At 46.5% G+C, this 27,543-nt stretch overlaps 1 protein-coding gene across 4 annotated transcripts in view; it reads left to right on the top strand.

Moving 5' to 3' along the window:
- EGFR (epidermal growth factor receptor) overlaps window positions 1-27,543 on the top strand; it is a 197,438-nt gene that overhangs the window by 150,493 nt on the left and 19,402 nt on the right. For 3 of the 4 annotated variants that reach the window (XM_027573139.2, XM_027573142.2, XM_027573141.2), the window contains exons 8-20: window positions 972-1,088; window positions 4,873-4,999; window positions 5,099-5,172; window positions 6,008-6,098; window positions 8,474-8,673; window positions 9,833-9,965; window positions 11,876-11,966; window positions 13,333-13,490; window positions 15,926-15,964; window positions 18,029-18,170; window positions 18,997-19,119; window positions 19,792-19,890; window positions 25,873-26,058. In XM_027573139.2, the coding sequence (XP_027428940.1) occupies window positions 972-1,088; window positions 4,873-4,999; window positions 5,099-5,172; window positions 6,008-6,098; window positions 8,474-8,673; window positions 9,833-9,965; window positions 11,876-11,966; window positions 13,333-13,490; window positions 15,926-15,964; window positions 18,029-18,170; window positions 18,997-19,119; window positions 19,792-19,890; window positions 25,873-26,058 (1,580 nt within the window). The remainder of the gene's footprint in view (window positions 1-971; window positions 1,089-4,872; window positions 5,000-5,098; window positions 5,173-6,007; window positions 6,099-8,473; window positions 8,674-9,832; window positions 9,966-11,875; window positions 11,967-13,332; window positions 13,491-15,925; window positions 15,965-18,028; window positions 18,171-18,996; window positions 19,120-19,791; window positions 19,891-25,872; window positions 26,059-27,543) is intronic. The other variant, XM_027573140.2, reaches the window with a different exon arrangement.

The following is a 27,543-nucleotide window of genomic DNA, read 5'->3' on the forward strand; positions in this document are numbered from 1 at the left end:
AGAGTGTAGCGTTGTCTAATTAAAGAGCTTTAGAAACCAATCTTGATTTCTAGGAAGGGAGAGTAAGAGAAAAAAATTGTAAGCACAGCTATGAGCAGGAGATTTGCCCTACCAGATTTGTGGACAGGAAAACTTTTAAATTCTAACAGAAGAAAATAACACATAAATAGAATAATATACCATTGTATGGAACTAACTTACTAAAATTTTTTTAATTTGTCACAATTCTGACACGGGTACAATCTTTGAGAGAGGGTTTAATAGGTAGAGTTTAGAAATCCACAGGAAACCGGAGCCTGAGAACAAAAGCAGACAATTTACAGAAAGGACAATTACAACTATCCAGTAAATATGTTTGAGGGTGTACTTGGGCAATTCAAGACAGGAACACATAGGGCTCCAGAAACATACTGATATCCGTGTTAAATGTTAACACAAATAAATTACTCTAAAGTGAGGGGAGGCTCCCAAGATGACCCATCTGCCTGGTTCGATGCAGAACCAGCTGGTGGTGCCAGCCCCCCAGCCAGGTCCTGTCAGGCTGGACAGGACCACGGAAGGCAGCCCGTTGGCCACGAGAATTCCATGCATCCTCAGATGTGGAAGCTTCCGTGGAACGGTGGGCTTTGTTCAGGGTCACTTATTTTTAGTACGTATTCAGTCTTTAACCACAGGTCCTGAAGGTTGAACCGACAGAAAAATGAGCTGCGAAGAGATGTTCTAAACCTGCGAGCAGGCCCCATGTTCTCCCTGCCACATCTGTTTCCTGCCAGTTTGGGATCAGCTATTAAAACTCTTGAACTTGATTCCTTTTCTGTTTGCAACCTTTCATTCTTTGTCCTTAAAGTACATAAAACCAGAGGCTGATAGCCCCTTTTCATCGGCCCCTTTATAGGAGGCCGTGAGACAATTGTGTGAGGCCCCGAGACACCTGGTGCAGCTTTCGCCACCTTTCTTCCTCGTCCCTCCAGGTAACTACGTGGTGACAGACCACGGTTCGTGCGTCCGTGCCTGCAGTTCCGACAACTACGAGGTAGAGGAAGACGGTGTCCGCAAATGTAAAAAGTGTGAGGGGCCTTGCCGAAAAGGTAGGAAGCCTGCAGCGTGCGGGGACGAGGCTTTCCGTCTGCTCACGAAGCCGGGGTTGACCCGCCCCACGTCCACCAGGCCCCCTCGGCATCCTACTTGGAAGACATCTGAGCAAATCTCTTCCTTCAGGCTCAGAAATTCCTTCCTTCCTTCCTACGGTGCCCCATTCTTGGAGGCTCCTCAGTGCCACTCTTCTCCCGCTCACTGATACGCCTTTTACTTTATCTTTTTTATAAAAATTTCTAGACACCCAGAAATGTTGCAAGAGTAGGGCAGTGAACACCCGGATCCCTTTCACGTAAATTCACCACTTTTTAATATCTTGCCGCATTGCTTTCACTGTGTTTACGTGCGTGTGCCTATGTGGATGTGTGCGTGCACGGGTGAAGGTTTTTTCTGAACCAGAAGACAGTTACAGGTATCGTTAACACTTCACCCCTACATTTGTCAGCATGTTTCTCACAAATGGTGACATTCTCCTCAGTAATGGAAGACGGGGTCACACTCAGGATTATTTAACATCAACTCAATAGTCTTTTCTAGTATCCCCTGACTCAGACCTCCCCCGCTCCCTGTCCCACTTAAGTCATTTTTAGCTGCTTCTCAGTCCAGAACCCAGTCAACAATCACGGGTTTCGGGTAGATGTCCTGCCCCCATTAATCTTCATCAATCAACAACTGTGTCTCAGCTCCCCTCCCCTACTTGCTTTTCTTCTCTCTTCCGTGACCAGATGTGAAGAGTCTAGCCCAGGTGTTTTGCACAATGTCCCTCAGTTTGGCTTCATTGACTGTTTTTCCTCATGGCCGCATTCAGGTTGGGTGTTTGGGCAGGAGCGTTGCATAGGTCATGTTGATTTCCTCTCATTGTATTAAATCAGGTGACATATGATGCCATGTTATTTCATTACTGATGGTAAGTTAGATACGATAATCTTGGTGGGTAAAAAGAGTGATTTTCTATTTCTATCATCCCATTTATTAGTTGGCATTCTCTATTTAAAAAAAAAAAATCAGTTCCTATGTGAGGTCATGGAATCCTTCTTTATTCAGTTTCTTACAATCCATTCCTGTCGTTCATTCGGGTACTTAAATTGCGCCATATGTGGCCAGTAGGAGCCTCTCCAGATGGCTCCTGTGTCCCTTCAGCACATCCCACGTCCCGGTCGTGTCTTCTACTCAAAAGGTACTATCTACACTCTTTGTTCTTTGCTGCTTAACCTTAATATATCCTGGAAATCACTCCAGATAAGTTCATATGAATCTTCTTCATTCTGTGGTGCAGCTACATAGGCTCCCTTCTGTGGCCGTACCATAATTTATTCAATGGATCTCCCTTTACGTGGCCATTTAGATTGTGACACTGTTCTGCTATTATAAACAACACCTGAGCGCATAGCTGCTTACCTTGGGTATCCACCTCAGGTGCCACCTTCCCTGTGAAGCCATCTGTCTTTTCAGTCCACACTGATTGCTCCCCTTTTTGCTCCCACACACATTTCATACATGTTCTCCACGGGGCAGACTCAGCTGCCCTGTTCCGTGTCATGGAATCCTCCCAACGCCCCTGGGACCTCTGTGTTATTACGATCCCCATTCTCCAGATGAGGACACTGAGGAACAGTGAATCTAAATGACTTTTCTGCGTTTCAGCAGCTAAGAATGGCAGTCAAGATTTGAAGTTCGTTCAGTCTTGGTCCCAAGCCAGACCCACGAGCTTGTCAGCCAAGTCCGTGTCTTCCTGGTCTTATAACTCCTGTGGGGCAGGCGGGTCAGTGCCCTGATGGATGAATATCCTTTGGCTTCAGGAAACTGTCCAGCAGAGCAGACATGGAAGGAGGAAAATGAGAATGTGGGGTGGTGCCTGGCACAGGGCAAGTAAGAGAAGAGGGTTACTGTCAGCGTCCTCAAATGGATTGATAGAATCAGAGATGGTTTGGGTTTTATTTTGTTAATTTTGTGTTCAACAAACAGTGTGATTTTCCTGTAATTATTATGCCCTATTTTTCTATACATCCTCTAATTCAGATCGCTTCGGGCATAGGGCAGTACCACTGGGTAAGGAAGGAGGTGCCAGGAATGTCTAGGGGTGAATATAGAATTGGTCTCTGAATTTAGGAGTTAAAGTAACCCCACCATCACTGTTACACACAAGCAGAGAGAGAGCATGAACATTCTCTCAAGCACATGGAATTCTCTGCCAGACCTGTAATTAAATGGCAAGTCCTCATATGACCACCTCATTCTCCATTGTCAGCCAGCTCCCGTGGATCCTAAAGAAGCCTGGCCGTGAGCCCCACAACCCATAGTGTGTTAGATGCAGCACAGGAAGGTTGAGTGAGCCCTTCAGCATAGGACTCCTTAGAGCAGCTCCTCGAACCAGAGAGGAGGCTGGCCCCCAGGGTGAGCCCGGAGACCCAGTAGTGGCTGGTGGGACAGCCGTGGCCACTGGAGTCAGCAATGGAAGGTTTCCTTGGAAGCAACAAGGGACTCCCAGTGGAGCGGAGCACAGGGGGTGGGGGAGCAGCAGGGCTTGACTGCATCTGCTAGAACCCGGGGGGGGGGAGGGGGAAGGATAGGACCTTATCCTGAGCAATGAGATTTTCAGTGATTATACTTCAAAGTCAAGATAAAGTCTGGAAGATAGGTACCAAAATTGCTCTGCAAATTCTAGAGGGAGAATTACAACAGATAAATGGGCTTTAGGGTGGAGATGGCATTTGAGATGGAAATTTAGGAGTGGATATAAATTAATAAAGGGGCTCAGACTGTGGAAAAGGGCATTTGAGACTGATGTAGCAATAGGACACAGATCAAAGCATTTGGTTCAAGTAAACACAGGGGAAGAAAAGCAGTTTATCTGATAAAAGTTATTACAGTATTCCCTATGATGTAATATAAGACAGCCATGAAAAATCATGTTCGTGAATAGTTTTAATAATATGAGGAATGTTCATAGCAGAATAAGTAAAAAAAAAAAAAAGAAAAAAATCCTGGGTGGCTCAGTCGTTAGGCGTCTGCCTTCGGCTCAGGTCAGGATCCCGGGGTCCTGGGATCGAGCCCCGCATCGGGCTCCCTGCTCCGCGGGGAGCCTGCTCCTCCCTATGCCACTCCCCCTGCTTGTGTTCCCTCTCTCGCTGTGTCTCTCTCTGTCAAATAAATAAATAAAATCTTAAAAAAAAAATACATACCTGGGGTAACATAACCATGGAGGATAGTTGAAAGGAACACTTCTCAAAATATCCTGTAGTGGAAACTCTGGTCATTTTGGTCCCTTTATTCTACTTTTCACCATTGTCAGATGAACACATCTTACTCTTTAATAAAAACAAGCTAGGTACATTCTTTCTTTAAAATAGACAAGAAAACTGCAGCCAGGTTAGGACAATCGAGAGGTGTCAAGTTTTAGTCAGGGGAATGCCCTGATGAGAGCTGGGCAGAGGCGGCCCTGGCGTCAGCAGGGGGATCCCACTGCCAAGGAGGGATGGTTAAGAGCAATGAGGCTAAGTCCAAGTGGGAAGTCATGAGGAGGAGAATACAAGTCCAGTTGAGGGCAGCAACCACCATGAGGACACCATCCCCTTCTCCAACCCCCCTAACCCCCAGGCCCACCATAGTGTGACTGATACCCAGCAGGCCTCCATTACTGTTGAATGAATGAACGATGGCATGGTGGGGATGATCTCTTGGCTACAATTCTCTTCTCGCTCTCCTCTGTTTGGGGAGCCCTGGCTATTCTGAATTCAGCATATGTGAAGGGAATAAACATCTCCTTTAACTTTACAGTGTGTAACGGAATAGGAATTGGTGAATTTAAAGACACACTTTCCATAAATGCTACAAACATTAAACACTTCAAAAATTGCACCTCAATCAGTGGAGATCTTCATATCCTGCCCGTAGCATTTAGAGGGTAAGTAACAGATTAAGTTACTGGAATAGAGAAACACAAAATCCACTTTGTTCACGGGTAGACATTGTTAATCAATAATCATTTTGTTACTTGTTTCAGTGACTCCTTCACGCGTACTCTACCTCTCGATCCAAAGGAACTGGATATTCTAAAAACTGTAAAGGAAATAACAGGTGTGTGCCGCTAACATATCCCATGAACATGAATGGGAAATGGGTGTTCTAGAGAGAGAACTGGTAGCTGCATTTGCTTCTCTCTCAGCATCATAAAAACATTTCTTCTGAACTTCTACCATCCATGACTAACTAGTGAGTTCTTTGATAGTTTTCGCGATTGCAGTGTCCCCTGCATGTGAGGGGTGAACACTTTAATCAAAGACTTGACTCATCCCTGATTTTGTGTGAACATGTTTAACACTTGTCTCCTTGGCCCTGGCCAGCTGTCCTGATGGCCCAGTGACTTTTGAGGGTGGAGGAAAAAGAAGGACAGAATGTTGAGGGAACAGCACAGGCTCTCCAGCCCACAGACTGACCTCACGTCCCTGCCTTCATCCCTGAAAAGGGAGTAATTAGACCTAACTAACCTAAATAACACGACTGTTTTGAGGACTGGAATTAAGTAAGGAAATTATGTGACTCTCCTTTTGTGTGATAACAGCTCAGAACATGGCAGCTGTCATCAAGAGCAGAAGCGGGTTTGGGTCACCAGATACGGAGCCCAGCCCGGCCGTCAGGGCCATGGCACCATGGGACAGCCTGGGGGGTGGCGGGAGATGGGTGGCAGGAGAGATGCGGCAAGGGATGGGAATTCTATAGGAGAGGCAGATGCCCACTGTAAAATTGTGCCTTGGCTTGTATCTACCCACGGGTATGTACTCGGTGAAGATAAAGAAAAGAATCAAATCCAGTGTTCACCTCTCCTGCTCATATTACGGTCTCTCGAGACTCCTAGAATGTCTCATAAAAAAGACAAGTGGTGGGGGCCTGAGCCTTCCTTTTGCCTTTCTAGGGTTTCTGCTGATTCAGGCCTGGCCCGAAAACCGGACCGACCTCCATGCTTTTGAGAACCTAGAAATCATACGTGGAAGAACAAAGCAACAGTAAGTTGACTCTGCCCAAAGCCTGGTAGATTATTTATTTATCGATTTTTAAAATGAGACCCCATGAAGAGTTTGAAATTAGACTTATACAGCTGTTATAAAGATCCTCCAGAGAGCTCCCACCATCGTTAACGTCTCACCTACGGGTGGTACAAGTACAAAATGGCGGAGTTAACATTGGTGCAGTGCTGTTGACTCCAGCGCCAGACATCACTCAGATTTCACCAGTTTGCCTGTGAATGCCACGTTGCACTTAGCCGTTATGTCTTCTCAATCCCTTCCTGTCTATAACGGTCCCTGTGTCTACTCTTTTCGTTTGTCACCTTGACAATTTTAGAAAGTACTGGTCAAACATTCTGTAGAATGGCTGATGTTTCCTCATGATTCGATTGAGGTTGTGCATTTTTGGCAAGAAGAGCACCGAGGTGACATGTCCTTATGAGCACAGCATATCAGAGGGAGCTGGGAGACTTTTTCACATTAAATGTTTTGTTCGGGATTTCCACTTTTCCAACTCTGACAGCAAAATAATCACATATAAGCATCTTTAATATAGTAAGAGTAATAATGAGTTTTGTGGTGAGGAAAAGTTTGAGAATCTCTTTGTCAAACCTGTCTTGGAAACAGTCTGATGCTGAGAAATGTTACCCATTAATTGGCCCCTAAAACATGGTATCATCCAATATTAAAGAAAATCAAGGTAAGTGCACATAGCTTTTTGAAAACCATCTTGGCTGTGCATCTCTGATACCATGCAGCTGACATCACTTCCCAGAAAAACCCCTTTGTTCTGAGTTCGCAAAAATACATTTTCTTTTGCCCAAGAGTCATGCAGAGACGAGAGATTTAAGTCAATTTTCTTGGGTGACTGGCATGGACCACTTGGCTTAGTTTTAGGAATTTAAGCAAAATTAGAATCACTTTTTTTTTTTCACACTTAATGAGAAGTCCAGTGATACACAGGGACAGGGTGACCACCGGCTCCAGGTATGGCTCACCAGAGGAAGGTGACTCCAGCTTTGTCCCAGGGCTTCCATAGGGTACATGTTGAGAGAGAATTTCTAAACAGTAGTTCGCAGGTCTCCTACACAGGGCTCCTCGCTTTCCTCAGGAGCCAGGTTGTGGGAAGGGAGGAGGGGGACGGGGTCAGGAGAGAAAGAGAATCTCCAAATTAAACTTTTGTCATCTTATGCCGGATGTCTCCTCATTCAGTGCGGTCTCAACTGGTCCATTGCCTGTCCTGGTGTCCAGTAAGCTTCCTAAAAATGCAAATCTCTTCCCTGTGGTTTCCATCATTTGCAGACAACAGCCAAGCTCAAGGTGTCCAAGGTCTTCTGTGCTCTGGTCTCTTCCACCCTCCCCAGATCCCTCGCCCAAGCCTCCTCACTTCCAGGTTTCTGTTCCAGCAGAAGCTCCTGGGTTTCAGCACCCATCAGCTGCTTTCTTGCCTTCCTGCTCTTCCCGGTGGTTCCAGACTTCCCTCCCTTCAGCATGAATTACTTTCGTCCAGTCATTTGATGAAAACCTATTGATAGCCTTATAGAGTTCTAGCACAGAGTTGGGTGGTTCAAATGTTTGTTCAATAAATGGATGGATGGGTAAGTGGATCAGGGCATCGGTGGATGGATGGATAGATGGATGAGTGGGTGAATGGATTGTGAATCCATGGGTGAATAGATTGATGAGTGGGTAGATGGATGGGTGGGTGGATGGATGGGATGGATGAGTGGATGGTTGGATTGTGAATCCATGGACGCATAGATAGATGAGTGGGTAGATGGATGGATAGATGGGTGGATGGATGGATGGATAGATGGATGGATAGATGGGTGGATGGATGAATGGATAAATGAATGGATAGATGGGTGGATGGATGGATGAACAGAGAGGTGGAAGGATGGATGGACGGATGCATGCATGCTTAGGTAAGTAGATGGACAAGTAGATGGATAGATGGGTGAGTGGATGGATGGATAGATGAATGGGTGAGTACGTGGATGGAAAAAATGAACCTGTGATTTTTTTGAAGTATATTTGGATATTTGAGAGGTTAGAACATACTTTCAATTCCCAGGCCCCCCCCAAAAAAAGGCAGTAAATATAATAATGGCATTAACATCTATTCAGCTCCCCGTATGCCCCTGGAGTTAAAAATACTAAGTGAACAAGGAACGAGCTTTTGCCTAGAGGAGCTTAAAACAAATCTCTTGTAATTTTCAAAAGCTACAATGAAAGGCTTCCTACAATATGACTTACAATCACTGGGAGGCCGTTTGTAGTAAACATAAGGTGGTCCAGAAAATAAAAATCAAGTTTTTAGTGATACAGTTTTTTCATACTTTTTCACAATGTCATGTTTCTTCTCTCCACCGTAGTGGTCAGTTTTCTCTTGCGGTCGTCGGCCTGGACATAACGTCCTTGGGATTACGCTCCCTCAAGGAGATAAGTGACGGAGATGTGATCATCTCAGGAAACCAAAAACTGTGCTATGCAAATACAATAAACTGGAAAAAACTATTTGGGACTTCAAGTCAGAAGACCAAAATTATAAACAACAAAGATGAAAAAGGCTGCAGTAAGTAATCACTCTGGCTGGTTGCGGAGATGGTTCACATGGGTCATCTATTTTGATTTAGAATAGTCCCAAACCTTCCAGTTACATTTTTCATTCCTGAAGAAGCAGCTTAAGAGAAATCTCTAGATTCCTAATTGGGAAGTTATCGTGTGAAGTTCCTTGGAATAGTTTCTAGATCGCTCACATTTCACAGGATGAATTGGCCTTGAGGTTTAAGCTATCGATTATTTGTAACTTGCAGAACTAAATTTTGTATTATTTTACCTTTGATCTGTAGGCTTCTTCCTGCTCATTTCAGCCTCTGATGACTGTAGCTAGCAACACACACACACACACACACACACACACACACACACACACACATGCACACACATACAGATAGAATGAACATTTTACACTGACATTTCCTAGTCTGATGGTAGAGCCACAGGTAGCTGTTGAAGCCAGGGCATGGGCACTGCCTGGTCACTAGGAGAAGCAGGTCTGAGTTCACACCCTGACTCTAGTCCTTCCTAGCTTCCAGACCTGGGTCAGTTTACTTAGTTTCTTTAGGCTTCGGCTTCCTCCGTGATTCTCACTGCTAGTGAGAGAATGAAATGAAATTTTATATGTAAAACTCTTTTTATTTTTTTTTAAGATTTTATTTATTTTGGGTTTTTTTTTTGGTTTTGGGGTTTTTTTGTTTTTTTTATTATTATGTTCAGTTAGCCACTGTATAGTACATCATTAGTTTCTGATGTAGTGTTCAGTGATTCATTAGTTGCGTATAACACTCAGTGCTCATCACAACACATGCCCTCCTCAGTACCCATCACCCTGTTACACCCTCCCTTAAAACTCTTGGCATGGTGCCCAGCACATGGCAAGGAACCACAAACCTTCCCTGTGTCTCCCTCAACTGTGACGTTCATCAGCAGAATGCTACCCAGGTCCAGTCCGGGAACCCTTGACTCCCAGTGGAGAAAGGACTTGCAGTTGGCCTCCAGAGGCCCAGTTGGTGTCACTGCTTCTTCCAGTGCCCCCCCCCCCACTCGCCACCCCCTGCATGTCCGTGCAGCTCAGGGTCACAGAGAACCCAGCACCTCATTTACAGCTCTCCCTTGGCCCCTCTAGTCATTGTGCGGTAGCTGACCACTTGTGGCTCACTGTGTCTTCTCAGAGGCCATCGGCCACGTCTGCCATCCCTTATGCTCATCAGAGGGCTGCTGGGGCCCAGAGCCCAAAGACTGTGTGTCCTGCCGAAACGTCAGCCGGGGCAGGGAATGTGTGGAGAAGTGCAATGTTCTGGAGGGGTAAGGTTATTTTTTACCGCCTTTGTTTTGATAAAAGATAAGGCAATTGTTTTTATAGGTTTACAGTTACTCACATTGATCCTGTTGCTTTTTTTTTTCCCTTTTTCCTTTGTTTTTGTTTATTTGTTGAGAGGTGTTAATCACAAAAGGACTCATGGCTTAACCCAGTCCACCAATTTATAGAGTGTCTGTTTTGGAAATCTCTGATGTTTTTCTAAGCCACACGAAGTTCCCCAGACAAATGGAAAAGTCTTAAGTGGTTCGTGTGGCCAAGACCACAGTCATTTAGACTTTTCTTTGCAATACATTCTCCCTGGCGTGTCAAAATAGATTAATATAAATTACATTTCCTGGTTAATTTTTGTTTTATGTTCAAGAAATACTGAACCGTGCATATAACTTTAAATGTAACCATGGACAAAGAAACAACCAACAACATAACTATTCTTCAATTTATTTGCAGTTGATTTCTATCTGTTGATTCTCTGGGAATCTTGAGATTGATATAAAGCTTTGAATGTCCTCAAATAGTGACTAAAAATAAATTAACAGGAAAGTAAAATTGAAGGACAGAGAGAGGCAGAGGCTTTTTTTTTTTTTTTTTTAAAGAAAAGGGGAAATTTTGTGAGACAGAAGGAGCCGTAGGAATTACACATTGCTACAGGAAACCTTCCTTCTTGTTTCACTCCCAGGGCTTGGATCCAGAAATATTCAGGAACAGGATGAGAAGACCAAGTCCAGTTCTTTAGCAGATAGGCTCAGGAACCTACCAGAGTACTTTGTACAATTGACAGTGTTGTTTCAACAAGAAATATTAGTTTCCACATCTTTTTAAAGAGAGAAGGAACTGGGGCGCCTGGGTGGCTCAGTCGGTGAAGCATCTGCCTTCAGCTCAGGTCATGCTCCCGGGGTCCTGGAATCGAGTCCCACATCAGGCTCCCTGCTCGTCGGGGAACCTGCTTCTCCCCATCCCCCACCACTTGTGCTCTCTCTCGCTCGCTCTCGCTCTCTCAAATAAATAAATAAAATCTTTTAAAAAAAAAAAGAGAGAGAGAGAAGGAATTAAAATAACTCTGTTGGTGGTGCCTTTCTGTTAAAGAACGCTGGTGTCTGGCACTTGCTCCGTCTGCAAGATTGAGTCCTCCTGCAGGCATTGTAACTCCGAGAAGAGGGAAGGAAAAAAAACCAACTGGGCATATTTGGTTTAATTGATGACATAAGGGAGGATTTATGGAACATGTTGTGGGGTGTAAACACTCCTTGTTCACTGGAGTGAAGACCAGTAGTTAATTACCAGGCAGATTTCAGTCTTAATAGCTGTCACAATTAGTTTGTCTTTTCAATCAAACATCATCTTGCTTAACATTGATCTAGACATCTTGGAGAAATCGCAAAACTCTTAGAAGCAAAACTCTTCACACCTGTGTTCCATACTTACTGTTTTTATTAATAACCATGAAGTAAGTTCTAACGTCTCTCCTTCCTTTTCCTGTTCATCATTTCTTTCCAGCCTAATTTAAATATCCGTGAATCTGATATTGGGGGAGAGGTCACCTTTTAAGGATGATTACTTTTTTCATTTATCAGCTTGTTTGCCTAATGGACAAAAACCGTGCCTTGTAGAAAAATGCAGGGAAGATGTATGGATTATAAATGAAACTTGTGGGTTTGTTCAGGAAGAAGATGACCAAGGATTCAGTTAATACAATCAGTTTATGATATTACAGTATAATCCGAGCTTCCTAATGGTTACATGTTGACTTTTTTTTTTTTTTTTTTTTGCTTTGCTGAGAAAGGGCATTTGTGTCACCTGAAGTTTCAGACAGATTAACTCAGACGGTTGTAACCACCCAGCGTTTTGAAGCAGGATTGCTAGAGATGGTACTGATCAGTTTCCTTTCTTCTCTCAGGGAGCCAAGGGAGTTTGTGGACAATTCCGAGTGCATACAGTGCCATCCAGAATGCCTGCCCCAGGCCATGAATATAACCTGCACAGGACGGGTGAGGAGCGCATTTGATGGTATTCACTCAGACATCAGCAGAACCACGACGATGAGCCAACATCACTGCAACCACCAAAGGCAGCCATCCCAGCCCAGACAAGGGGCCTTGGGACCCCACAGCTGCGTCCAAGAGGCTGTGGTTGAGCTGACGTCATCACGCAACCCACCTTGCAAGAGCACTCACCCTTTCTGCCCAACACCCCCTAACAAGTTTAATGACATCTACTCTTTCACCAAAAGGAGGCCTATGGTAGACTGGGTACATGGTCAGCCAGTTTTCACTATTTCTGACATCTGTTGTCATTGCTTCCTCATTTAAATCAAACATCATCAAATTGTTATTGAACATTAGTTCACAATTATTCAAGGCATTTTTAAAGACACACCTAGCAGAACTTTTCGAAGTTCAGTTTTCTATGTGATGTTTTAAAGAGCATAAGTGAGAATTCAAGTCCTCCTCACACCAATGTCCTAATGTTGTTCATTCTCAATATTATTTATAAGGACATCTGTGTGGACTTGAGCTTCAACAGCCATACCTAAATCTGCTAATTGAAATTGTTTTTCAGAAGTTCTCTCTGAATTGGCAGAAGGCTGTGTGTTTGAAGCATAGGCTGCCAACATGGCAACTTACAAAGTAAACCATTGGTTTATAAGTTCACATGGTGTTGGTTACATTTTCATCATTGATATAAATCAGCTGGTGATACTGACTTAGTCATCTGATTGTTCTGGTTCTGAGAACACTCAGTCTTTGGACAAAAGGGAGACATCAGAGAACTTCACCAACAGACACATCCCTCCCTACCCGTTTTATTTCAGTCCCTTTGTGAAGTGTGCGGATACAACCCGAGCAGTCCCCATGCTGTCATTTCTGAGTTTTTCGAGGACACTCTGAGTTTGACAAACAGAATCGAAGGTAGCACGGTACACAGTGAATTGTGCAGCCACCTTATTGTCCCTAGAGAAACATAGATTTAGGCTTTCTTAAATTGGCCTCAGCAAGTCTGGCTTCCCACAGAGCCTTCCTTGAAGCTCAAACGTGTTATGCAAGAAAGTCCATCTGAGCAATAAAGATGTAAATGTACTCATAGACCCATTAGATTGTTTTGACAAAGAAGGATGCCCATAATCTGTTAAGTAAAATGTAATGAAGTACTTAGTATAGTTATATGCTAAGCGCCTTTAAAGTCGGGGAGGCTTTATAGGAAGCTGTTAACAGCAGTCCTATCAAGCGATGGCAATTCCAGACAAGCTTGTTGTTTTTCTACTTGAGGAACTTCTATTATTATTGGCTGTTTTCACAGTAAGTACCTTCTGAAAGAGAAAGAAACGTATATAAAGGTCTCTCTCTGTCTTGGCAGGGCCCAGACAGCTGTGTCAAGTGTGCCCACTACATCGACGGCCCTCACTGCGTCAAGACGTGCCCAGCTGGTGTCATGGGAGAGAACAATACCCTGGTCTGGAAGTTTGCCGATGCCAACCGTGTGTGCCACCTGTGCCATTCCAACTGTACCTACGGGTGAGCCAAAGCTCTGCCTCTGGTGAAGGTGCCGGACAAAATGTGTCCTATTCTAATTATATGTAACCAAAAAAGAATGAATCCAGTGGAGGACAGGGAATGGTTTTTCTGATGCAGTTGAAGGAGAGTCTGAGATGGCTTCTTTGACTTCGTATTCAGCAGTCATTTCTGCAAACCAGCTTTGCCAAAGACTTCTTCATCTCACGACGCGAATCGACTCTCTTCCAGCACCTGGCCTGTCACTGTCCTCGTCAGGCACGTCTTCAGATGTAAACCGGCCTTCCTTTCCCTCTGAGCTACTCGTGTGTCCGTAGCTTCCTGGCCTAGTAACCCCTGCAGGTTCGCTGCAGCTTCAGAGGCTGCAAAAATCCCTGCATGTGGTCCCCAAATTTACAGTTTCGATTTGCACTCACTTTGCACAGTGTCCCCATCCGGGGACTGCCCGTCCTTGTCGGGGAGAACAAGCGAGTGAGCAGAGATATGTTGAGGAGGGTTGGAGTTTATCAGTGGTCATTCATTAGTGATGCCTTTTGTCTTTGACTTCTGGTTTTCCTGGGAGATGATAGAGTGTGAAATAGCGAGGCCTCCCGTGCATCCCGCGGCCGGCCTAAAAAAGCTGTGTGTGTGTGTGTGTGTGTGTGTGTGTGTGTGTGTGTGTGTGTGTGTGTGTGTGTGTGTGTGTGTGTGTGTGTGTGTGTGTGTGTGTGTGTGTGTGTGTGTGTGTGTGTGTGTGTGTGTGTGTGTGTGTGTGTGTGTGTGTGTGTGTGTGTGTGTGTGTGTGTGTGTGTGTGTGTGTGTGTGTGTGTGTGTGTGTGTGTGTGTGTGTGTGTGTGTGTGTGTGTGTGTGTGTGTGTGTGTGTGTAATGTAGGGAGGAAGGCCCAAAGGCCCAAGAGGGAAAGGAGCAGAACAGCATGGAAATGGGGACGGAACAGACCCTCCCCTCCGAGAGAAGTGTACCGATCCCAGCCCTTGACCGAGATAGGAAACGGGGTGCTCGAAGGCGCCCCCGTCCTGTTCATGAACTTGAAAGGTAGTCCTTCAGCCTTTCCCAGACCATGAAATGGTAGTCTCCCCGACCTCCTTTTTCAAACTGAAATAGAGCTGACACACAATGTTATATTCATTTTAGCGATTCGACAATACTATATACTTTATGCAATGCTCGCCACAAAAAGTATAGTCACCACCTGTCATCATACAGAATTATTACATTATGGACTATATTTTCTATGCTGTGCTCCTTACCCCATGACTTCTATCTGTTACAGTTTGTACCTCTTAACCCCTTCACCCATTTTGTCCAGCCCCCTCAACCCCCTTCCCACCCGTAACCACAGGTTTGTTCTCTGTATTTATGAGTCTATTTCTGTCGCTTGTTTGTTCGTTTGTTTTGTTTTCTTAGATCCTATATACAGATGAAATCTTCTGGTGTTTGTCCCTCCATCTGACTCATTTCAGTTAGCATAATGCTCTGTAGGTCCGTCCATGCACAATAGCATGAGTTGTCTTTTCCGTCGAATTAGAATACGTTGCTTTCCTACTGATGTTTGTATTGGCAAATGCTGCTATTCCTCCAAGCCAATGTATTCTGCCTTTTTACATCATCCTGTAATCAAAGTAGGGGATGGTGGCCTCCCCCACCAGAATGGGAACCCAGCGGCTCAGGAGTCATTGAAGACCAGTGCTGTCTCTCCTGCGTGTAACACGATTCAGTCGTGTGGGAGGGGGTGAAGCCGACTCCTGCTATTTCTTCCTGGCGTTCTGGGTCTGAAATCATCACTGCCATTTCCCGGCCACTGAGACTTGTCTTCCCTCATCTGTTCCTCTCCTCCTGCTCCTTAATCAGTGTGGCTCTAGTCTTGGGTCCTCTACTCCCCTGCCCATACTGACATCCTAGAGCGAGACGTGAGACAGCTACACCTCTATATATATATCACAAAGTGTACGTGAAAGCATTTCAGTAACAGAAGCCAGAAACTGTCTGCTTTGCTCAATGCAAGTACAGCTCCCATCCCAGAGTACGTACGCAAAGATACTTGCCGAGAGAATGAACAAATGAATAAATGCAAAGTAAGTAAATGATTAGCCACTGCCGCAAAATTGGGATTCATGGTGATTTTAATGATGTGAGGGTAATTTAAACACGTTGCCTTATGACTTAATAAAAACTCTCTAAGGGGCACCTGGGTGGCTCAGTCAGTTCAGCGTCTGCCTTAGGCTCGGGTCATGATCCCGGGGTCCTGGGATTGAGCCCCCGCATGCTTCTCCCTCTCCCTCTGCCACTCTCCCCTGCTCATGCTCTCGCTCTCTCTCTCTCTTGCTCTACACACTCTCTGTCTCAAATAAGCAAAGAAAATCTTTTAAAAAAAAACTCGGACAAAATATGAAGAAGTGGAGCGGTTAAAAAATGTGTTTTTCCTCTCAATTCCTACAGTTGTGCTGGGCCAGGTCTTGAAGGCTGTGCGACAAACGGGTAAGTGTGATGATGGCTGTGTCCAGTGGACCCTCTCAGAGATGACCAAACACCTATGGGCAGAGATAATACTCTCCTGCATTTTTGATCGCCCTCTATGTCAACGGTGTCTCCTCTGGGCCAGCACAGCATCCCCAGCACAGACCACCCTGCTGAATGCACCCCCCTCTCCCCTGCCTGCTTCGTTGGTGTGCTTCAGGGGAGGGGACGCAGGGTGTGAGCACTGGGACCTGCTCCGTGTGGCCCTAGCGCTCAGTGCCCAGTGCTTCTCTTTACATGGAGCCTGTCTCTGACTTCTTTGGTTACACCAGTTTTGCTGGATCCTTCTGCTAGCTTCTCTTTTTGTCCTTGCTGACCCAGTGGGCCCCATCTCAGACCTTCACGTTTGAGGACAGAGCTCCAGCTTGGGGGGATTTTCTCCCCTGACCGACCTTTTCGAAGCAGTGACTTCCTTCAGCGTTTCAATTCTGATTGCTTTGCCATCATTACTTGAAATGCTGCACTAAGAAAAGCAGAATTGGGAATTCCTGGTCAGACTCATCAGGAAAGAGTCTGGCAAGGAATCGGAATTATGCACAAGGCACCTCTTTGCCATTCCTGACGTACCCAACACGAACCAGACTTCCAGGCACCTCTTCCATTTCCAGTAATGTCTACACAGTCCCTTCTTCAACAGCCTGCCTGCCCTCCATGTCAGCTGACTCTTCTGCCCCAGAATTAGCCATGAGAATAAATCCTACCTACTATCAAGTGAAACGTGAAAGACGAGTAAGGCAGTTTCTCAGAGATAAAGATTTCCTTTCATCCCTTCCTCTTTGCTGAGCCTACATCAGCAAAATTTGTCCTATCTTCACACTACGATCAGTACCTTCATAATGAGGTTTTCCATCAAAGCCCCACCTTGAAACTAGTCAATGACCATTCTTTGTTATATTTACTCTTTTTATTTTTTCTTCTCTTTTTATTCACTTACCCTCACTACAGCTCCCCATGGAACACATACCCTGTAATAAATTATTCTTTGTATCGTTCTAGTGTTCCTTTCAAGATAGTAAAAACTCACTAATGCAAACTGCATTAATTGGGGAGATGGCACAATGCAAGACACAACTTTTGCACTCACTAAGGAGAAAGTGTTGTAAATATCTTTGTCGTGGAGCACCTTTGACACACTTACAAGGAAATTTGTAAGAATGTTGGGATATTTATGTGCTATTGATACTAATTAATCTTTGATAATTCTTTAACATTTCTTCCTGAAAATATGAAGTTTGCCAGAAGCTCAAATGGAATAGATACTTGAGAAGAATAATTGTATAAACAGTCTAAATTCAGAATCCACGAATTCAGATGGTTCTTTCCCCAGTGAACTTCAGAACCTTTGTTCTGAGTTTTTGCTGTCCCTGAAATCAGGCATAACCTCGGTGGGAGGAAGGAAGGTGGTAGAGTGGTTTTGCTGTTACACAGTAACATCACTCATTTATGACAGGGATGTTTTTTTTGTGTTGAAATCCTATCACTTTATAATCTCCCCCAAGCTTATTCATAAAGCATTCCACACGGCTGTGGGCCCATCTTGAAAGCCAAGGACTCTTCGAAGAGGCTCAACGTTGTGGAAAGGGTGCCTTCACCCAGGCAAGCCAGGAGACGATGCGTGTCTTATGCATGTGGCATTCTGGGCCTCAAACGTAGGGGGATAACTCTGGGGATAAATGCAAATTCATATGAAAAGCATTACTGAAGTCTGAGTTACTTTTTGAATTATGCAGTTTCTTCATCAATAGATTAAACTATAATTGTCATATGGGAATGTCCAGAAGATACCTCAATTTAAAAAAAATGTAAGAAAGCTGGGAGGGAGGGCCTTCGTATGCTCAAGAAGGTGGAAACACTACCCTAGAAACTCTTTGCATTCTTTCCTCTCTGTAGAAGCCACGTGGAGTCTACTTTCTGAGATAATGTTAAATGATGGCAAGGTGTCAAAAAATGCAGGAAATGATACAATGCCAATGTAATGAAATCTGTCAGCAAGCCACACTTTCCCATGTCTCCCTCTCGTTCCAGGCCCAAGATCCCATCCATTGCCACCGGCATTGTGGGTGGCCTCCTCTTGGTGGTGGTGGTGGCCCTTGGGGTGGGCCTCTTTTTGCGCCGGCGCCACATCGTCCGGAAGCGCACGCTTCGTAGACTGCTGCAAGAAAGAGAGGTGAGTGGGTGCCCAGGCCCAGCACGCCCCGCCAGTGCCCCTAGCCCCGGCACCCCGGACAGGAACAGCGGCTCACCTGCCGAGCCTTGGCATTCAAGATTTTGTATGTTAAATATGTAATTGTATTATTATGTTTTATGTCTGATGGTGGAAAAACCGGAAAGAATCTCTGAATGTCCCGTTGATAAACAACTAGTTACATTTTGGTACAGCTCTGGAATGAAATAAGTCTCACAACATGGATGCAAAGCCGTGTGGCATGCGTGCACATATGTGCACAGAGGGGCTTGCGAATAGGTGTCTGTTGATTCCTAGGAAGGCACATGGTTGAGATGTTACTGTGGAAAATCCCATTGTCTACACAGTGCTGTTGCTTTGAGCTCTGTTTGTGACTCACTTGAGCCGGCATCCTTGTGTCCCGCAGAGTGTCAGAAGCCAGGGTCCCTGGGAGGAGAGACCCACGGCAGCTCATAGCATAAAGGCACTTGCGTGTTAGGACGCCCAACAGGCTACCATTATGACCAACCCTCCCAAAATGTTCCTCACCAAAATCCTCTCAATCCAGCTAATTGACTGGAAAAGAGAAATTGCATTTGTTGAAATGGAGCTGTTCTGTTCAAGGGTACCCATACCAGGGAGTCCCTTTGTCAGCATACCTTTCGTGAAGTTCTTTGAGAAGACGTGCAATTTCTTCTTTCAAGTGAGCATGGCAGGTTGTTTGTGCTGAAGCACATCCACACGTGGCTGTGTGTGGGCCTGGCTAAGGCCCGCCTCCACGTGCGCCTTGAGCGTTGAGGTGGTGGCTCTTCTTCCTTATCTCTCACAGCTTGTTGAGCCTCTTACACCCAGCGGAGAAGCTCCCAACCAAGCTCTCTTGAGGATCTTAAAGGAAACAGAATTCAAAAAGATCAAGGTGCTGGGCTCTGGAGCGTTCGGCACGGTGTACAAGGTGAGGCCACCAGGGCACCAAGACTTCTGGGGACGCGGGTTGGTGGCCAGATCCAGAGTCCTGGGCTATCTTCTGTTCATCAACCTCATCTACTCTTCGTGTTGCTCATGGTTTGGGAAATTCCAGCGTCTTCCCCAAGTTGCCAAGAGGAAATCTTATATAATCATGGTGACAAATAAGTGGTCCTGTGGGACCCCTACACAGGCATCAAGGTTTTCATGGACCACAGTGGTGACTTTGTAAAGGGGTGGGTGGCAGAGACGGAGTCTGAAGGAGGGCTGCCTATCACTGTGTGACAGCATCCAAACAAAGCCCAAGTCAAAACAGCTCCTCTTAATTCCTTTTTTTCTGGATCCTGTTACATCACGGCTGATTTCAATCAGGCTGACACCCAGTATCTCAGAACTCTGAACAAAATGACCCGCACTGGTTTTATAACTGGCACAGGCTTAGGGTTTTTTATCTAACGACTCTGATTCATGGAACGTGATAGCAGAAGAGCTGCGGAGATGTCATGGCTCCTAGCACCGATGGCCTTGGAGCGCAGAGCTGTGCTCAAGGTCCCTCGCCCTTTGGGACGGCGTCACTGGTAAAGTCCGTCTGTCTCACAAGTCAGCATATTGCATCAGATGACAAGTGCCAGTTAATGTCTTCTCTCCTTCCCCGTCACAGGGACTCTGGATCCCGGAAGGTGAGAAGGTTAAAATTCCCGTGGCCATCAAGGAATTAAGAGAAGCCACATCTCCAAAAGCCAACAAGGAAATTCTTGATGTAAGTTTCTCCTTTGTTCTCTAGTTGTCCACAGGCCTGGACATCAGAAGCACATTTTCTGGTGTCTAGCAGCACATTGTCCTGTTTTAGACTTTTTTTCATCACCACATTCTAAATGTTCACTTTTCATGTCTTTTTTTCTTTCTGGCTGCAGTTGGTATAATTCCCTCTCAGGCTTTAACCTATGGAGGAGAGTCGCATCTTCCATTCTACTCTCTACCTCTCCCAAAAGGATAGAAACTCACAATCGTTAGATGTCCACCAAGGGCCAGTCTCAGGACTAGTTCTTTGCACACACTACCACAGTGACCTCTCCTGACCAGCCTGTGGTATGGGCATTACGCTCCGTATGCTTTGGAAGCATTAAGAAGCTTGCTCACAGTTACGTGGTCGGCATAGGATTCCAGCCCATTGCTATTTCTGCCTCTGAAATGCATATCCATTTTGCTCCACCAAGTTATCTTTGAAATGACTTTTTTTTTAAAGGTGCCTAGGATTACAGTATGATGCTCTATGAACTCACTGTTGCCCATCTTCTGTACTTCCCCCCCCAAATAATGTATATGTTATTTCCAGTGTCCTTTGCTAGTTTATGGAGTAAGCCTTTGGAATGTCCCACAAGATTATTTTCATGTCTTTACTTTCAGTTCCACTGAACTTTCCTCACCTTCTCTGGATCCTCATTGGCCAATAAGGGGGCAACATCCTCTTAAACAGAGGCTGGCTGAAAGAGGGGCCAGCATGGGATGTGGCAGAGCCCGCGTCAAGGGGTGCTCGGGAAGATCCAGTGGGCAAATGGGGTCTTCTTGTTAACACCATTGGCCTCGGGTTGCTGTGGGTCGATGCAAACTTTTGCTCTCATCCCAAAGCAGAGCCAGAGAAAGAGAAGGTAGAGAGGCTTAGCAGAAGGTTAGGGAAAACAGAGTCAAAAAAAAAAAAAAAAAAAAACCACACACAAAAAATGGCTGCCTGAGAAATCTGGACAATTTAGTTATCTTACAGTTGGGAAGGACAAGAGCCAAACTAATATTTCCCACTCTTGCTTCTAACCCACAGAATATATACCAAGCAAGGCAAACACGGGCCTTTTAAAGACTGTTAAAATTAAAACTTTATATGTAAAAATTTTAAATTTAAAAATTAGACACAATGCACTTCCTAGTGGCATAACCACTGTGGACTTGAAATTCCTCCCGCAGGCTTCCTTCCTTTATTATCTTGGGGAAATTCCCTTATTATTATGGGGAAATTCCCACTCTGGCACACTCCTCAATGCGTTAATAAAGTGCAGTAGCAAATTGTACACATTGAAGATATACTGATCCAGCAAAATTATCTTTCCTTTTAATGGCTTACAAGTTAGTGTGGAGTCCTTTTAACATTACGTCAACCTGTCTTAGCATAACCACAGAAATATGTGCCTGACGTCTCTTCACCTAGAACCTAGAGCTGGCTCGCCTATACCTTCAAAAAGAAAATCTTTTTTTTTTTTTTTTTTTTGTAGAATTTGCTTCCTTAATTCATTCTTCTCATTCAAGATATTGTAATAAATCTCACAAAACGATGTTGAGTTGTGAATTTCAGCAATATTTACAATGCCGAGTAAGGGTGCTTTTGAAGACAATAGCTCTGCTTTGGGAGGGAAGTAGTTTTCACTGCTAAGGACCTCCGGGACCCCAAAAACTGGAGGAAACCCGCTTTTGTGGGGTAGAGGAGGGGCAGAAGATAAACACTGAAGAGCCTAAAAAGGGAGTCCCTGTTTTCCTCTTGTTCTCCCTCTCTCCTGCTCTCTTCTCCCTCCATTTTTTGGAGAAGTTTTGTTTGTTTTGTTTTGTTTTTGAGTTTTCCCCCCAGTGTTCCTGGGGTGTAACTGGCAGACAGCACGGTGTTAGCTGAATGTGTCCAGCAGGACGGCTTGACTTACACGGTGATTACCCCAGTAAGCGTCGCTGGCGTCCTTCACTGCCTGTAGATATGATAAAAAGAAAAAGTAAAAGAAGAGAAAAAGTGTGTCCCTGCCATGAGAGCTCTTAGGATCTTCTCTCTTGCCTTTCTTATATACCAGACCACAGTCTGGTATACTGCCCCTTTTGTCCTCCATTATTTTATTCCTGCCTTTGATTTTGGTTTCCGCTCGACTCCTGTCTTCTCTCGTGTCTCAGTTCCTCGGTGACAAACTGGAGGGCTTGTCATCTGCTTTTCCTGAAGCTCAGTCTGCCCAGAACTCAGCAATCCCATGGGTGCGGGGTGATGCCTGGGTGACGGGGAGCCCCTGAAGGGAAGGAGCAGGGACAATCTGCCAAATTTCGGAAGCAAAAGCCAGTGATTCCAAAGCAGCTTTCTTTTTTTTTTTTTTTTTTTAATTTTTTATTTAAAATAAATTAGCCAACATAGAGTACATCATTTGTTTCAGATGCAGTGTTCAGTAATTCGCCAGTTGCGTATCGCACCCTGTGCCCATCACATCCCGTCCAAGGCTGGTGTCAACAGTGAGCTAAGGAGCAAGTGAACTCTGTGACCGGACAGCCCACCGGGCTGCACGTGTCCTTTGAAATGCTCACGCTCACTTGTAAATGGCGCCACTCACCCAATACTTGATACCCTGATACCCCGTGGGGATCAGAAGCTGCTGCCTGTGGCGTAGTTAACTGGTACAGTTTCAAAAATGTGGGGGCACCTACTCTTCGTTCTGAAGGCTAACAAGCATATGCCCTTCCCGAAGGAGTTGAAAATCTAGTAGAGTCCTTTCCCCCAGTTCGTAACCTAAAACTGTTCACAGATGAGGGAGACAAGCAAGAAGGCAGGCACCAAAGATCATTTTGGCGATCGGAACAAAACAATAGACTTTCAAGGTCACGGAGCCTCAGAGACACCGTGCCATGTGCCGCAGACCTCAGCCTCGGGGTCTCTGAGCATGGGCGCCTGGCCGGAGCGTCCCCTTCCGAGATTGCTGGGGAACACCAAGCATTCTTGCTGCAGGCCACAATACACCTTTGAAATTCTAAGATAAACAGCTAAGAACAAAGCTCACTTTAACTTCTGCACTCACCAAACAGGACACCCGACCAAACAGCGTCTCCATTGTCCTTGGGGGTGGGGCGGAAGTGATGACCTAGTTCTGTTGCCTATGCCTATCAGATTTTAATAGGATCGGGGCTCTGGCAGAGCTCCAGGCTCTGTGTGGCCCAACACCCACGCCCGGTGCTCCGTTCCCCGATCCCGGGGTCCAGGTCAGCTCCTCACGGCCCCGCAACAGATGGGCTGCTCAAATTTGCTCTGGTTTGCAGATTTTTCTCCCCTCTAAAATGAATACAATATGTTTCCAAATCTCAACCAGATCTTGAGAAAATAGGAACGGCCAGAGGATTTCTTTGGTGTTATGGTTGTACGGTTTCCCAGACTTGGGGGAGAGACGTGATTTGTGCATTTCTGGCAATCACATGGCCTATTAATTTTTCTATAACCTTTCCAGTTTAAATTTAGGGCAGGCAGTGGAAAATGAATGCAAACATTTATATACGTGCTGTGTGTGTCATGAGGTCTCGAGCTTTCTGGTAGCCCATTCACCGGAGCACTCAGCAGGGCATCGCAGGGGACCGCAGGGGACAGCATGTGGAGGTGACGAGAGGGCTTGCCGAGGGTGTCGCCCTCGTGAGGAGACCCATATGTGGGCCCAGCTCTGACACAGAGTGTCTCCAGTTAGCCGTTCGCGTCCCCGGGCCTCAGTTTCCTTTTCAGACGAGTAATGCACGCGCAGGGCTTTCCAGTTCTAACTTTTTATCAACAGCCCTTCTCAAGCTTTAAGGGGTGTTTGCAGGTCCGTAAGTATCAAATGTCTACTCTGCTCTTTAATGTTGTGATATGATGTTTACAACACAGAAGGAAAGAAAGGCCAGCTCTGCTTGCAAGGAGAGGGCCGCACCACTCGAGAAAGCACCCACACAAACGTTCTGCAGCGAGTATTAAAAGCTATAGGGATTTTTGTCGTCGTTAACGGAAGTGCGTGGTCTCTGATTTGCTTTAAATTTCTGGCTTTGTATGATTGCAGTGTAGCTCAATCCTGACATTTTGAGGCAGTTACCTGCCTAAATATGTGTTCGGTACCACTACAAAGACAAAAGAGTTGACATAGGTCCTTGCACCGCACCCAGGTATTAACCCGACTTGCCGAGGCAGCAAGAACATGTAAGGGATATCGAGGCAATAAATAAGCAGTGTTTGCCAGCAAAATACAGCGCTAAAAAGCACTGGGCAAAAGCTGAGAGCTGAGAATGCAGTCCTTTCCTCAAGGAGCACGGTGGGGAGAAAGGACATTTTACAAAACTCACACAAGTATTTGAGTGCAGATTATGATGAGTGCCCCAGAGCCCTCAAGAAGCCCCTGGAGGGTTTGTTCAAACAGATTGCTGGGCCCCACCTCCTTGCATCTCGCGCAGTAGGCCTGGGTGGGGCCCAAGAATTTGCGTCTCTAGCAAGTTCCCAGGCGGGGAAGCGCCAGCTCCCCCAAGGAAAAAAACAAGATGCCTGGAGAGTTTAAGACTGGGGATTCGGGAAGGCCCCCTCGGAGGAGGAGTCAGACGAAGAAAGAGGAGGTGGGAGGGCATTCCAGGCAAAGGCCCTCTTGTGGCCCAGGGCCTGAGGGGGGGGTTGAGAGAGCTGAGATCCAGGAGGAAGGGGGGGGGGTTTCTGGAGGAGGGGCTGCTGTGCTAGGCGTGGGGCTGCCCATGAACTGTGGGGCCAGAGGATGGCTTAAGGCAAGAAACAAGGTGTGATCCGGTTTGTGTTTAGGAATCTGTGTATGTGCCCTCCGTCCCCAGCCCCGCTCTGTTTCCTCAGTCGCCTCCGGCTCCTCCGTGTTCTCATCCCGAGTCTCACGCCGCCCCCCCCCCCCCCCCCCCCCCCCCCCCCCCCCCCCCCCCCCCCCCCCCCCCCCCCCCCCCGGCCAATGCCCGAATCCACATTCCACCCGCAGGAGTGCTGGAAATATAAAAAGGAACCTCAGAGCTCTCTCTTGCAGGCCAGGTGGTCCCTTTCACAACTGAATTAAAGGTCACCACCTTTTGTGTTTGAAAGGGAGACAATTTATGGGAGGAAAGTGAGGATTCCCTGATTCTCTGTTGGATTTAAGAGAGGGCCCCCACTGTGTGCACACTTGTAAATAAGTTCACTTCCTCAGCCCAGGAATAGGAGAGGGGTTACAATAAAGTCGATAGTCATGGATCTGTGTCCACAAGCAGCATGGTTTCTGAGCTCAATCAGGCCTGAGGGCGATGGCAACACAGACCACCTCTGTTCAGGAATGAATCCTGAGCAGCCAGCAGAGTCTGGGGTCCCTGTGATGTGATGCCCGCTGTCCAGTTCAAAGCCTGAAACAGGCCCACTGGAGGGGCGTCTCCAGCCTGGTGCGAATCTGTGGCCTCCGTGGGGACCTTTCCCCGCCGTACCTCTGCGTGTGTGTGTGTGTGTGTGTGTGTGTGTGTGTGTGTGTGTGTGTGTGTGTCTGTCTGTCTGTCTGTCTGTCTGTCTGGCTCCATTCAGCCGGAGAGTCGATATCAAGCCTTAGGGACCCAAGCAAGGATTTCTGCAGGCCCTGACAGCATTTTAAACTGCAGCAGCTTTATTTAGCCTCGGGACAGAGGGCTTCCTAGCAAAGGCATCAGCAGCAACGCTCAAACCCAAAGACGTCAGGTGCCATTTTCATTCAGTGTGTTGCCGCTAGGGAGCTCCTTGTGTTGCACTCAGTGCTGTTTACCACTAAAAGACGGCTCAATTCACAGCCTAATATGTATGTAATAGGCCCCGCATAAATGTCCACTGCACTGAATGTTTCATGGGCTACCCTGTCCTCCACCAGTACACATTTTGGAACTCAAAATCGCGTTTGTGCTTTGCTTTTTTTTTTTTTTTTTAAAACCTGGAAAGGGATCTGTCCCATTAGCTGTGGTGCGGAGCCTTTCTAACGCTTTTCTCTTCTCCATGCAGGAAGCCTACGTGATGGCCAGCGTAGACAATCCTCATGTGTGCCGCCTCCTGGGCATCTGCCTGACCTCCACGGTCCAGCTTATCACACAGCTCATGCCCTTCGGCTGCCTCCTGGACTATGTGCGCGAGCACAAGGACAACATTGGCTCCCAGTACCTGCTCAACTGGTGTGTGCAGATTGCAAAGGTAAATCGAGAGGGGACCCTGCCTGGAGGAGTGTGCACAGAGCAGCTCTGAGAGTTGGGCAGATACTCCCACTAAACAGCAGGTGAAGCTACCTTAGCTCACTGTCCCCCCCCACCACCCTCCACCCCACCTCCTATGTCACTAAGGAGAGCTGCAAAGAAAAGCAGCAAGGGGAGGGGCACCTGCGTGGCTCAGTCGGTTAAGCGTCTGCCTTCGGCTCAGGTCATGATCCCGGGGTCCTGGGATCCAGTTCCACATCAGGCTCCCTGCTCGGCGGGAAGCTTGCTTCTCCCTCTCCCACTCCCCGCCCCCCCCCCCCCCCGCCCTGCTTGTGTTCCCTCTCTCGCTGTGTCTCTCTCTGTCAAATAAATAAAATCTTTAAAAAGCAGCAAGGGGGAAAAATAAAGACAACTGGAAAAGCAACAATCAAGTTCTCCATCCTGGGATAACTAAATTTGCCAAGAGGGTATGTGTGTGTACGTGTGTACCCACACACACCATATGCATTTTGTTTTGGACTCAATCAAATTGATTGCCTTTTGCATCCCATCAGGGCCTGTCCCCTCCATGGTGAAAATCTAATTATTCAGCTACATTTAAACAATGTTCGCTTTATTAGGTGCTCAGTATGGTTTGATGCTAATGTTATTTCTCGGGTGTTCTTTTGGTTGACTATTAGGGCAATTTGTAGTAGAGGAGGAGCTGTGGCTTCTACCCCATCAGGACTTGCTAACAAGGCAAGCAAGGAGGCTGAGGCTGGGCTGGGCAGACCCAGAAGACGGGGTGCTGTGGAGACAGGGCAGGTGCTGTGCAGGTTGGAGGGGCACTAGCAGGTGAACAGATGCTTTTGTGCTTTGCTGTGATTCCTCACGGGCCCCGCCTCCCCCGTTAACAGGCTCATTCTGGAGCAAAGGATGGCGGAGAATGCAGCCAGGGGACAGGTGGCCCCACCTGTGTGCTAAGGAGAGCAGCAGAGCCATGTGCTGGGTACTGAGCTAGTCACATGGCCTCCGAAGGACTTCTTACTTTAATCCCAAACTTCTCCCTCTTGATCCCAGCGCTGCACCAGTTACTTGCACCCCAAATGGCTAAATTCTATATTTTCTCCTGGCGCCGTTTTACTCGGTTGAATTTAGGGCATTTGTGGGCAGGTCCCTTTCTGAGCATGTGTATCAGGGCTCGTTGGCTCCCTCCACGGAGCAGGGTGTGGAGGGCTGTGCCAAGGCCGCGGAGTCAGAAAGCCCGACTTCCACGAGGCTTTGCCCGGGTCCTGACTGCCCGTGCCTCCCCTGGCTGTAGTCGTAGTCGGTTTATTCTGGTGCCGTCTGGTGTCGATTTCTCAGCAGCAGCCCCCCGAGGCTCCCGGCATCTCGTCTGACCACCGCCAGCCGCCCGGTGTTCTTGTCCTCCTCGCGGCCATAACCTGGTCACAGAACAGAGGACTTCTTCGTCAGAACTAGATAGTGATCCTGGAAGAGGGGTGTG

Source organism: Zalophus californianus, chromosome 12 (genome assembly GCF_009762305.2).
Source record: "Zalophus californianus isolate mZalCal1 chromosome 12, mZalCal1.pri.v2, whole genome shotgun sequence".
In the NCBI taxonomy this organism is placed as follows: Eukaryota; Metazoa; Chordata; class Mammalia; order Carnivora; family Otariidae; genus Zalophus; species Zalophus californianus.